The sequence below is a fragment of the Phocoena sinus genome, chromosome 14 (assembly GCF_008692025.1).
Source record: "Phocoena sinus isolate mPhoSin1 chromosome 14, mPhoSin1.pri, whole genome shotgun sequence".
NCBI lineage: Eukaryota > Metazoa > Chordata > Mammalia > Artiodactyla > Phocoenidae > Phocoena > Phocoena sinus.
The window spans coordinates 32,495,571-32,509,384 of record NC_045776.1 but is presented as its reverse complement, the minus strand read 5'-3'; the positions used below and the strand labels follow the sequence as shown (position 1 = coordinate 32,509,384).

At 36.7% G+C, this 13,814-nt stretch overlaps 1 protein-coding gene and 1 pseudogene across 3 annotated transcripts in view; both read left to right on the top strand.

Annotated features, from left to right (window-relative positions):
* Nucleotides 1–13,814, top strand: part of PIK3C3 (phosphatidylinositol 3-kinase catalytic subunit type 3) — a 156,866-nt gene that overhangs the window by 76,513 nt on the left and 66,539 nt on the right. For all 3 annotated transcript variants that reach the window (XR_004345351.1, XM_032602470.1, XM_032602471.1), the window contains exons 11-13: nt 2,738–2,892; nt 4,462–4,552; nt 8,212–8,279. Coding sequence is in view for 2 of the 3 variants with exons in the window: in XM_032602470.1 (XP_032458361.1) it covers nt 2,738–2,892; nt 4,462–4,552; nt 8,212–8,279 (314 nt within the window). In the remaining variant the exon portion in view is untranslated. The remainder of the gene's footprint in view (nt 1–2,737; nt 2,893–4,461; nt 4,553–8,211; nt 8,280–13,814) is intronic.
* LOC116738766 lies at nt 6,549–7,148 on the top strand (annotated as a pseudogene).

Here is a 13,814-nt window from a genome sequence, read left to right as displayed (position 1 = left end):
GTAAATGTCTATATGAAGAGTTACGCTTAATTCAATAAGAAATGGGAGTGATTTTGACAGTGAACGTTGCATTTATATTCTGAAGCATTAGAATTAACTTGTTCTTGAGAAGAATGGTGATTGCTATCTAGATAGTATTTCATAGCTCTTGGGAAATTTTTACTTAATTGCCTGAGATAGAAATATGATTTTTTGTTTGTTTTGTTTTACTTGTATGCTTATGTCCTTCATGCTTGGAGGAATTTTATATTTTCCAAGATGTGCCTGTTTAATGAGCAAACAGACTTTGTACTTACTACTGAAGTTAATTCATTTTCATACAGATGAAGGAAAGTGTAGTTTGAATACAGAATACCAGATGACTAACATAATCAGATTATGATGAATGACTTAAAAAGAGGAGTTTTCTTCCAAATTTCTCCTTCCTGGGGAATTTAATAACAATGCAGCGTTTTTGATTTCATGTAGTAAGTCTTTTCTATACTTGGGAAAACACACTAGGTGATACATTCAGCAGCATTTCCAAAGCATGCAAGGCTAGCAGTGAAACTGAATTACTTATACCTCCTAAGGAGGATACTTGATTAATCTATTTTCTGTTATGTAATTTTGTTTCTTAAAATAAGCATATAAGCATACCTAGCTGTTAGATGCCATAAATCTCAAATAAAATAATAGAAAATCAAACATTTATTGATCCAATTAAAAATTGTTTATAGAAACAGAACACTATAGAGATGCTTTGGTAGTCATTTGATTTCCCTGGCCACTGATGCTGATATATTTGAGTAAGAATTAATAAGCCAGTTAACGTTTCATTTAATTTTTTGAGAAAAAATGGTATTTACTGGTAAAATCATGTATATTGCTTTTTGTAATTAAAAGAAATGTTGACTGTCAATATAAGAAAAAATTATGAAAAGAATATATTTTGGTTTAAGCAAGGGAAAATACATTTTTGGGAAGTAGTCTGTCCTCATGGAATTTATAAAATAGTAGAAATGACAAAGAGTAAATAAACAAGTAATTACAAATGCCATAGTTGTTATAGACATGAAAGGAAAGAGTGGTCCATGAAATATTTACAAGGGATTTAACCTGGTTTCTGGGCTTAAGGAAAGGTGACTAAAATTGAACTGATGGTCACGAAGTCTCAAATTATCTAATTATGAGTTTTAAGCGCCTGAGTGGCAATTGGAACTGGAAGACAATAGATGCTTTAAATTTTTTTTTTTTGAGTTTAGTGAGTTTCTTCAGTTTGTAATTATTTTTTGTTTTGTTTTTTAAAATTTGTTTATTTATTTATTTTTGGCTATGTTGGGTCTTTATTGCTGCATGCGGGCTTTCTTTGGTTGCGGTGAGCAGGGGCTATTCTTCGTTGCAGTGTGTGGGCAGCACAGGCTCTAGGCACAGCAGGCTTCAGTAGTTGTGGCACGTGGGCTCAGTAGTTGTGGCTCACGGGCTCTAGAGCTCAGGCTCAGTAGTTGTGGTGCACGGGCTTAGTTGCTCCACGGCATGTGGGATCTTCCCAGGCCAGGGCTTTAACCGGTTGGCAAGGCAGATTCTAAACCACTGCACCACCAGGGAAGCCCTATAATTATTTTTAAAAGCAAAATTTTTGGAGTTTTCTTAGTAGTCATTGGGAAGGGCTAAGAACTACATTTATAGAGTAAGATAGGAAATATTTCCATTCTGAAGATTAAATCTAGAGTTTTTTTACATTAAGGGAAAACTCAGGTAAAAACTACTCTGTTGACACTTTTTTAGTCCAAATTATTTCGATTGTCAGTAGAAGTATGAGAAATTTAGATTTAGAAATTTGTTTTCTTCAAGCCGTTATTGTTAGTTGGCAGGAAAGTAAACATTTCCTTTAAACAAGAGTGTTAAAATGTCTGTTTCATTGTATTTTCCATTTAAGAAGCAACCCAAATTCTCTAAACTCTGAACTCTTTAAACTCCAAGTTCTCTTTAAAAAAAAAAAAGGTAATATTTTTAAAAATCCCAACCAGAAAAGATTATGAAACAGAAACTTAGAACACTTGAAAATTTGGAGTTTCTTATGTAATCTTAGACTTAAAATGCCGTTATCTGATCTATTGCTGAAAAAAGGAACCTTTGTTAATTTCTCAGTTTTATATGAACCATCTCAATCTTTTTTGTTTTCGTTTTCACCTTGATTTTGAGATACTATTTTTTTTAATTTTTTTATTTTACATTGGAGCATATTTGATTAACAATGTTGTGTTAGTTTCAGGTGTACAGCAAAGTGATTCAGTTATACATATACATGTATCTTTTCCTTTTCAAGTTCTTTTCCCATTTGGGTTATTACAGAATATTGAGCAGAGTTCCCTGTGCTATACAGTGGGTCCTTGTTGGTTATCTATTTTAAATATTGCAATGTGTACATGTCAGTGGGATACCATTTTAAACAAGACATTTACTGGTCACTTACTCTGTGCCAGGCACTATTCTGTGACTTTTTTCTATTAATTGATTTAATCCTCACAACTCAATCTCTAAGGTTTATATGATTATGGCCATTTTAAAGGTGAGGACCCAGTGAGGCACCAAGAGGTTAAGAAACCTAGTGATCTGCCCAAGGTAACACAGCTGATAAGTGGTAGATAAGAGTAAATTGTTAGCTTGATATTTAGGAATAATTAGATGTAACTTGTCTATAATCATATTGCATTTTTTCTAATATTAGCTTATTTTTTGTTTGTTTGTTTTCCAGGATTTGTTGATGTACCTATTACAGCTGGTCCAAGCTCTCAAATATGAAAATTTTGATGATATAAAGAATGGATTAGAACCCACCAAGAAGGATAGTCAGGGTTCAGTGTCAGAGAGTGTGTCGAATTCTGGAATAAATTCTGCAGAAATAGATAGGTACGGATATACAGGGAGAAATTATTTTCAAATCTGATAGTTTTCCACCTTTTCAGATTGTCTTCTTTTCTTTTTCCCCAGATGTACTGAACCCTAAGTTGGAAGTTTTACCAGTGAATATGGCATGTGCACTCACAGAACACAAACCACTATATTACAGGGCAGTGTTTTGCAAGCTATAGAGTCAGAATTCCTTAGTTAAAATCTTTACTCTGCCACTTACTAGCTGTGTAAACTTGTGTAAATTAAATATTCTCTGTGTGGCTCCAGTTTCTCATCTTAAAAACGGGGATATAGCAATAGTAACATTTAAGGATTGTTGAAAGATTAAATGAGTTAATACATAAAGCATTTAGAAAAGTGTCTGACACATGGTGCTTTGTGTCAGATATTGCTATTCACGCAAAAAAAAAAAAATATCTTATTGTAAAGTTGTATTTTTTATTGACTGTTTTTCACCTCTTCAGCAGTTAAAACAACCTGTTAGTTGAATTGAAAGTCAGCTATTAATAGTAATAACAATTAAGAACTCCCACCTCTGTAGCAGACACCAAGAGATGGTCCACATATATTAAACCTGTTATTAGTAATCCTCTGAGGTAGGTATTCATATCCCTAATTTAGATATGAAGGACTTAAGGAGAAGTTAAGTAAATTGCACAAAGTTATTTATTTTGCAAATTAGGTAGAGTTGACTCCATAGCCCTTGTTCTTTCTGCTTTGCCATTTTGCTTTTCATAAAATCTTAAAATTTGAGATAAATAGGAACATTTGGGTAAGAAATCTGAGGCTAAGGTATAAAGTTGTTTTGTGAAGGTCATGAGATTTGTCAATGACAGAAGGAGGTCTAGAATTCAGATTATCTGAATTAGTACAATTATTTTGATTATCATGTGAGTTCAAGGTTATATTTCTGAATTTTTCATAATGATAATGCTGTTTTTTATCTTCTGTTTTTCATTTGCAGGAGAACTGAGAAACAGGAAAAAAGCATTTTTTCTTACGTAGGCTGCTTTGTGTTTTTCTGTTTTTATGAGAAGAGACCCCTTACATTTTCTTCCACTGTACATTGGAGGCCTTCAGTCTCTAGTGATGCTTATTTAACTTCGTCTTACTTATGCCCCCTAGAACGTTTTATTGGAAGTCTATTTAAAATTTCATGATAGGTTGTAAACTAAAACCCAGTATTTCCCAAATTATGGTCTGCTGGTCACTAATATGTATGTTTTCTAAAAAGGTTAAAAAAGGTAGGGGTTGTCTCGTGGTCAAATATGTTTGGAAGATACTGGCTTAAAGTACAATGTACTTTTTAAAAAAAACTATAGTATTTATCAGAAACTTTAATACATGCAAACTTGCACATACATCCCAAAGAGGCTATTACCCGTATTCTCTGACTATGCAGCCTCTTTTTCCAGAACATAATGTGACTCTAGTGCTGCACAGAACATACTTTAGGAAGTAGTACTTTAACCAGACACAGTTGAGGTGAACTATGCTAAAAATGTGTATCTTCTCTTACAGAAAGAATATTTTACGTATCAGTGATATCTCCTATTATTTTTTCAGCTCCCAAATTATAACCAGCCCTCTTCCTCCAGTGTCTTCCCCTCCTCCTGCATCTAAAACAAAAGAAAGTTCAGATGGTGAAAATCTGGAAGTGAGTACAAAGCTTTTCAGGTTTCCTATAGGAGAGATCCTACAAGATAAACATTTAATGTTGGTCTTGAAAATATTGATTTTTGATTAATAAACTAAATATTACAACTTTATTAAATAACCTGGTTTATGATGCATGTTTATACCTTTTCCTCCCAACAAAAAGTGCCATCTTCAGTTCAAGGCATTTTATTGGTGCTTTGGACATATAAATGAATTCAAATGCAGTGTGAAAATAAACTGGGCTTAAATATTTTTTTAAGGAAACTCAGAATATTTATTGTTAACACATTTATGAACATTACTGTAATTGTTGGTGTTTGTGATTACATTGTAGAAATGTATGACTTTGATACTAGGGGAAATACACTAAGCTGCTGTTTTTAGCTTATACAGAAAAATTAAGTTCTTTTAGCTAAGCAGAGTAATTTTTGAGGTACAACAGGTCTTTTTGGCTAGTGCTACTCTGAAAATTATATTTGGGAGTGCATTTGCAGAAGTTGATCTAGTATGTATTGTTGATTTTTCTCCCTAAGACTTCTAATTTGAGAAGAATCTTTCACACCCTGGATGTTGAAAATAAATAATACATACTTGATATTAGAAAGAAGATTGTTTTTTTAAATGTATATATTATTGCTTTTAGTAAAATTTTAGGAGTTAATGTTGATAACTGAGTGACGTTTGTTTTCAGTATTAACTGTTAACCAGAGTTTGCTTGTCTGCTTACCTCTTGATGTATTCGAAAATACTGAAAAAAGGAATTTTAAATTACAGGATCATAGAATCCTTAGGGGAGCCCTTTGAGGAACCATTCACCTCCAGTTTCATTATTTTGCCCTTTGAAAACTAAGGGATTGATTCAGTAATCAGTTCATTCACACGTTTTTGTTTTCTTTGTTTTTTTTTTTTGTTTTTTTTTTTTGCGGTACGCGGGCCTCTCACTGTTGTGGCCTCTCCCGTTGCGGAGCACCGGCTCCGGACGCGCAGGCTCAGCGGCCATGGCTCACGGGCCCAGCCACTCCGCGGCATGTGGGATCTTCCCAGACTGGGGCACGAACCTGTGTCCCCTGCATCGGCAGGTGGACTGTCAACCACTGCGCCACCAGGGAAGCCCGAAATACTAACTCTTTTCATGGTTTGGATGATACCATACATCCCTTGTTTTCCTCTTCACCTCTCTGGCTGTTCCTTCTTGGTTTCCTTTGTCAGCACTTTCTCCGCTGCTTGACACTTCATTGTTCCTCAGGGTCCTCTTTTTTTCTCAATTTATCCTCTTGCACTAGGCTGTAGTGATAAACTCAAATTTATATTTTTAGCACATTTCTCTCATCTGAGTTTTAGATTCATATATTCCAAATATGATCTCTACTGTATATCTGACAGTCATTTCAAACTTGATGTTTCAAAATACATCTCTCTCCCCCACACACTCTTGCCTGTTTCTCACTTGGAATTTCCATCTGTGATGTAACAAATCAACCCGTTTGCTAAATCCATAAATTTGGGAATTACTGTCAGTTCTTATTTTCCTTCCTACTTCCTCTCCATCAGCAAGTTCTATTAATTATATTTCCAAAATATTTTAATAATCTGTTACTTCACTCTATCTCCACTCTCACCGTTTACTCTTCTAGACTACTGTAATAGCATCCTGACTGATCTCAGGTCTGTACTATTCAGAGCAAATAGAGTCATCTTCAGAAAATGTAAATCACATCATCTCACTCTCCTGCTTTAGATCTTTTGTTGAGTAGCGATTGCTTTGAAAATAAAATCCAGAATGGAGGTGGCTGCTGTGGCTCTGGCTGCCGTGGTGATGGGTGTCTGACCCTGATCGCAGGTGGTGGTGAGGTACCTTGTTTTTCTGACAAGAATTGACCATGTTGGAAGGAAAGGAAGCTATCTGTGCAGACTGCTGTCTGTGGAACCTTTGAAGACGACAAAATAGTGTTCGATTCTGTAGGGGGCGCCTCTGGATCAAGCTATGGTGGAAGATGTTCCAGAAAGACAAAAAGCGACAGAGCAGTAGCAGCTCCCAGAATAGTGAAATCAGTACTAGGAGCAAGTCTGTAGATTCCAGCCTTGGAGGGCTTTCTTGATTCAGCACTGTGGCAAGCCTTGATATTGATTACACCCAGAGCTCAGTACAAAGCAACAGTCATTCAGATACCTGTGCAGAATTTCGAATAAAGTATGTTGGTGCCATTGAGAAACTGAAATTCTCTGAGGGGAAAAGTCTTGAAGGGCGACTAGACCTGATAAATTATATAGATGTCACCCAGCAAGATGGAAAGATGTCTTTTGTTCTCTGGAGGAAGAATTTATTAGTTGTTTCTAAGTATGGTATAAAAGTATCCACATCAGATCAGTATGATGTTTTGCATCGGCACACTCTATATTTTATCATCTGGATGATCTGTTATGATGATGGTCTGGGGGCAGGAAAAAGCTTATTGGCTCTGAAGACCACAGATGGCAGCAACGAAGAATACAGCCTGTGGGTTTACCAGTGCAGCAGCCTGGAACAAGCACAGGCAATCTGCAAAGTTTTATCCACTGCGTTTGACTCTGTATTGTCATCTGAGAAACCTTGAATTCTGCAATAAGGGGAAGTAGACTTCATGTGCAAGTTCAGCTGTTTTCTCAATAGTTCTGTTTTCAGTCTGTGGTGTTGAACTATTATAGAAATATGAGCTATCCTTTGCTCTAGATTTTCTGAAGAAAATGCAGTGTATAAAATAGCAATCATTTGTTTTTCTGTTAAAATGTGTCTTATTTTTTTTTTTAATAAAAAAGGGACTTCTCTGGTGGTCCAGTGGTAAAGAATCCACCTTCCAGTGCAGGGGATGTGGGTTCCATTCCTGGTCAGGGAACTAAGATCCCACATGCCGCGGGGCAACTAAGCCTGGGCGCCACAACTACTGAGCTCACGCACCTCAACTAGAGAGACTGTGTGCTGCAAACTACAGAGCCCATGCACCCTGGAGCCTGCATGCCACAACTAGAGAACCGCATGCCACAACTAGAGAGAAGCCCGCACACTGCAGTGAAGAGCCCGTGCACCACAACGAAAGATCCTGCATGCCTCAACGAAGATCCCACATGCCACAACTAAGACCCAATGCAGCCAAAAAAATAAAATAAAATAAATAAAATAAAATCCATACTCAGTAGCGTGACCTTAAAGGTCTTCACAATTTGGCTTTTACCTACCTTTTCAGCATCCTTTACTTTAGTGTTCACTATATTTCAGCTACATTGAGCCTTTTAAAAGTTCCTTGAACAGTTAGGTTCAGGGCCTTTGTACATATCGTCATTTTGCTCTTGCCTAAATATCACATCCTCATTGCTGCCTTCTGACCTCCCAATCTAAACTATTACTGTGACTTCCTTTAATGCTTCTCTCCTCCACCAAATGTTAAGCTTCCAGGAGGACAAGGAACTCTGCAAACCATGGCGTCCTTAGCCTCTCACATATCACCTGGTTTAGAATAAATACTGGATGGTGGGATGGAGGGATAGATGGATGCATGAAAATACGATCTGTGACATAGATATGTAGATGAAAACTGATAGGCAAATGTAGACTCTCTTATTTCCCCCTTGTTAATAGCAGATGGTAATATAATATGTATACATTTCTTTTAATTCTTTCAGCAAGATCTGTGTACCTTCTTGATATCAAGAGCCTGCAAAAACTCAACACTGGCTAATTATTTATACTGGTATGTGAAATAATTTTTTGTTTATTTTCTCATCACTGTTCAAGACTGTTTTTTCCCATACTGTAAACAAAAAGGCAGTTTAAAATAAAGTATGAGCAATCATCAAAAGCCTATGCAGTATTTATATCTAGCTGTATTTCTTTTTTTATTTTTTTAACATCTTTATTGAGATATAATTGCTTTACAACGGTGTGTTAGTTTCTGCTTTATAACAAAGTGAATCAGTTATACATATACATATGTTCCTGTATCTCTTCCCTCTTGCGTCTCCCTCCCTCCCACCCTCCCTATCCCACCCCTCCAGGCGGTCACAAAGCACCTAGCTGATATCCCTGTGCCATGCGGCTGCTTCCCACTAGCTATCTACCTTATGTTTGTTAGTGTATATATGTCCATGCCTCTCTCTCGCCCTGTCACACTAGCTGTATTTCTTTACAGCTGTGCTAATGGAAATGCTTATTAGCACCAGTTTCTCTTCCTTTCACTAACTTTCCAGGATCTAAGATAAAACTGGGTAAGATAATCGTTTTTTTCAGTTTGATGTCTGCTTGCCTTTTATGCTATTTAAGTAGTGTAAGTATGATACTTCACTGTCCTTCAGGAGTATGTATTTTCACATTATTTACTAAAACACTGGAATCATGCAAGGACAGAAAATTAGAATTTGAAGTTACTTATACATGAGGAAACTAAGGCAGAGGCATGATGTAGCTGAACTTGGTAAAACCTGAACTAGGATTGGATCATTTATCTCACATTTTGCCATTTACAGAGTATTGTCAGTGACCTTTTCTCATTTGTTCTGTGAAGTTAAATAGGGCAAGTGTAAGTATCTATTTTACATGAGAGCAGGTTTCCTGAGTGAGTTACATGAAAGAAAGAGAGGAACTGAGGCATAGAAAAGCTAACTGATTTACTGAGACACAATTAATGTGAAGCATGGCTCCCTTTATCTGTCATAGAATTCTAAAGTGTAAAGAACAAGTAGCTTAAGCCACAATGAGAAATATTTTGGTTCAATTAAAAAAAGCACAAGGATTAAACACTAGACAAGAGAGCCTTATCTAGTTTTATAGAGCAAACAAAGGGCAGAGCCAGTTGGGTAAGCTCTACCTGAAGCTTTCTGTACATTTGAGAGAACATTTTTTTAAACTTCCTGACAGACTTGATACTTTTTGTTGTTGTTGTTGTTGTTGTTGTTGTTGTTGCGGTTTGCGGGCCTCTCACTGTTGTGGCCTCTCCCGTTGAGGAGCACAGGCTCCGGACGCGCAGGCTCCGTGGCCATGGCTTACGGGCCCAGCCGCTCTGCGGCATGTGGGATCTTCCCGGACCGGGGCATGAACCCGTGTCCCCTGCATCGGCAGGCAGACTCTCAGCCACTGCGCCACGAGGGAAGCCCAAACTTGATACTTTTTTTAACTGTAGAAATGATCTCTGATCTAATCTTACTGCTCAGTTTACTGCGGTTAACTTAAACAGTACAAATTAATAGCTGTTCATTCTGAAAGGTAATTGTTTTTGAAGAATAGTGAGGTGTTTTGCTTTCCGTGTTTTAGACTGAGTTGGAGAACTGTCCTGTAGGTCAAATCATTAACTTCATTTTCCCACTCTCCAAACATAATCTTATCTGGATACTGCCCTTGTAGCCAATAAGCAGATAAATAAATCAAAGGCTCTTTAATAAACGTGGGTGTTCATTACTTACATAACAAATATTTCTTTAGTTTCAGCCTTCACGGTTCTCTTCTCATTGAAGAAAAACCACTTTCAACAGTCTTAACTAAATCACTCATTTTTTCCCCTTTCAACAATCTTAACTAAATCACTCATTTTCCCCCCACTTTGGGACCTGTAATTGTATTTTTCCTGTTGGCCTTAGTAGTGGGAGGAAAAATAGTTCCTTGCTTTTACTTTAGAATTTAATATAATATTCATAAACCACGTTTCCCTCACCGTAACTTTCAGTATGTCCTTGAAAATACATCCACAAAATGTTTTGGCTAGTTGTTAATCACCATTTTTACTTTGAAAATTTTTCTTAGAAATCATTGTATTACCAGATAGGTACTATTTCCTTTTAATGTAACCTCTTGCTTCCTAATGTTCTCCATATTCTAATCTGAATTCTTAAGTGTATGTCTATTCACTGGTGTTATGGAAAAATGTTTCCTCATAAAAATCTGGGTAAATAATTCAATGGAAATTAAAAAAAAAAATGTGTGGGGCACAGTGCCAAGGTTTGAGTAAGTACTTTTAAGCTTCTTAGGTATTTAAAATTAAGGTTTTATATATTTTAAAAATCATTTACTAAGAATTCCTTTATAGATATTTTTATTTCCTTGTGATATTCATGGAAAGTTTACTCTGGCTCAGAATTTATAGTCTAGAGTAGTCACTATTATAAGAGCTGTATGTATGTATACTGATTATGTGGTGTTTAAAATTATGTATTTGGATTTGAGTATAGACCAGATTTCATTGTAAAATTTGAAATTAGTTGAGATAGCATCTTTGATATCTTATTTCAAGTAGGAAGAGTTTTCAAACCATTCTGAAAGCAGCTGAACAGTAGGAAACCTATTAGATGAGCAGTTTCCAACGAGGCAACAGTTTCTGTTCAGAAAGAGCACTTTGTTTTCTCCATAGATAATAAACAAAGTACAGCCCTAGCTCCCAGTCTTATAAGCATTCCATCAAACTTAGATTTGATTTGTGTTTTCCCACTATGTCTCTGATTCACTGATGCAATAGCATGTGCTATGTCTATTCATTCTCTGAGGAGTAATTGTTTTTCCCATATTTATAGTCTGCATATTTCATATTCAGAAACACTCATGGGGAAGAAAAAGCTATTGATGTGGACTTCTGACTTTGGTACACACCACTTTTTTGATTGTAGGGTGAAAATATGGGAAATAATTTCAAATAATTGACTTAAAATAATCATTCTATTCCTTTGAACCTGGACAGAATAGTATAAAAATATTAATCACATGTAACAATTTATATGCCTCTCAGTCTAAGTTTACTCTATTATAACAAATGTATTAAAATATAAATTTTACTTGATTGTGCTCTTTCCTTTTGAACATTTTGAATTTCCTTGTTCATTTGTTCCCTTTCCATTGATTTAAACAGGATTCCTGCTATAGTTGAATCCTTAGAGGCCTACAGTAGTACAGACAATCCTTTTAAAATGAATAGTGTCAACATTTTAAACCTCAGAGGGGAGTTATAGTCTCCAGTCTGTAAAGTGTTGGGCATCAGGATCTATAAATTGTTGCAGTTTTTTTTATTTTTATAGCTATTCCAGTATGTTGAAATTGAAAGTAAACTCTGGCTGCCTTGACATGTTTTTCTGTAACTTTTAAGACCTTTCAAGGTAATAAAGGTTATTTACCTCACAAAATGAAATTGCCAGGAAACAGGTAGCCCACTGATGTCATCATACGATGGGTACCCAGGCAATTTTGTCTGCATTTCTACTTGAAGATGACAGGTTTCAAGGAAGCACCTGAGAGTGTTTTGTAGAGTTTCCTTACTGCTGAGAACAGAGAATTCAGAAGTGACTCAAATCTAGGTCTTCTAGTCTTGATCTAAATTTGTCCTTCATTTTGGAGATGACACTGTCATTTTTATTTTAGATGGACTTTTCCTTTGCATAAGAACTTTGGCTTGAATGATTTTGAGAGGTGTTTGATATGTGACCTTTATCACGTAGCTGCAGCCATTGTGTTTACTTGGCAGTCAATGGGACCTGAACAAAGCAGTGGAGCCGTATATTATGGTCATCTGTATTACTCCTTTAGAAAGGAGTTGCCGTGTAAACACAGGAAAACACAATGAATACACTAAGGTGATGGGAATAGTCAAGGACTTTAAAGGGTTAGAGAGTATGGACTGGGTTTGAATCTGTATTGACAGTTTCAAGATTGAAAAATGCTTTCTTGAATTTTTGGTTTAGAACTCTCATTCTATAAGGTAGATATAGTGTCAGGGTTTAGTTCCTCATACCACTTTACAGAAAATTCTATTGTTAGGTTATACAACTCTGAGGACTTCCAGATCACCTGGGAAGTCAGTGGGAGAAGGCTCTTAACTTTTATCAACCTTTAAAACATTTCTTTGTGTAAGACTATATTGTGTATGTCAAGGGCTACTAAAGATTTTTAAGATACGGAATCTGGCATCGGTTTCTTTATAATCTCTGAAAGGAGCTAGGAGTAAATGTGTGAAAGTGACGAGCAAGGTAACATTATCACCACAAGTTGTATGAGAGGCTGTGCCTGTTTTAGGAAGGCAGAGGAGAAAGAAGTTGTTAGGGTTTGCAAAAACTTCCTGGAAGAGACGGAGTGTCACCTGTATTTGAAGGGTGGGTAGAATAAGGAAAGGTGGAGGTGGGAAGGTGTTTCTGGACAGCACCGAAACATGAGTGAAAGCACAAAGTGGGGGTGGTGGGGAGTCGAGCTGATTGGAGTGTGAATGCATGAATTGGAGATGGTGGAAGTTTGAACCAGAAGCTTATGGCCACAGAAACTGTTTTAAAATAGTAGAAAAGCGGGAACCATTGATGTTTTTGTTAATATAGGTGGGACATGATGAAGGTAGTTTAAAGAAGAAAAATTTGGATGATTGTATTGATCAGTAAGGGGTTTGTTTTTAGAGTTAGAGAAGCTAGGTGAGAGGTATCTGCTGGTTGATTCCAGACAGGGCTTGCTAGTAGTACAGTACAACTACAAGAAGCATTTTTTTTTTTTTTTTTTTTTTTTTTTTTTTTTTATGCGTTACGCGGGCCTCTCACTGTTGTGGCCTCTCCCGTTGCGGAGGACAGGCTCCGGACGCGCAGGCCCAGCGGCCATGGCTCACGGGCCCAGCCGCTCCGCGGCATGTGGGATCCTCCCAGACCGGGGCACGAACCCGTGTCCCCTGCATCGGCAGGCGGACTCTCAACCACTGCGCCACCAGGGAAGCCCAAGAAGCATTTTTTAGGAAAAAATCAACAGGGCTTAGTGACTAATTGGATATAGGTGTTTGAAGTGAGGGAATGTAATCTACGTTTGGCTCTAGATGCACAGACCACAAATTAAACACAAAGTGCCAGTTATAGTTTTAGGTAGAACCTGTGTTCTCTGGTTTGGTTACAACCTCACGTGATTCAAACTGTAGCCTAAATGCCTGAAATATTAATAATGCCTTCAATTGAGATAGAAAAGTAACTCATTTAGTGTGATAACTTCAGTTTTACACATCTTCTGTTAAAAATGACAAGCAGTGTCTTGAAAAGGGGATCTTCTGCTTGAAAATTAGGGTAGTTGAATATAAAAGCAGATCACCTAATGACATGCAAAGTTAGGCCTTAGATGTGGGAAAAGGGATATATATTCATATTTGAGAATTATCAACATTGAGATACTTGTTAAATCCATGAAATTGGGGTCATTCATTCAACAATAATATATTGAGTATTATGAACCAGGCATGGAAGTGCTGAGGGTATCAAGATGGACAGGTAAGCTTTCTGCTCTTATGAAGTTT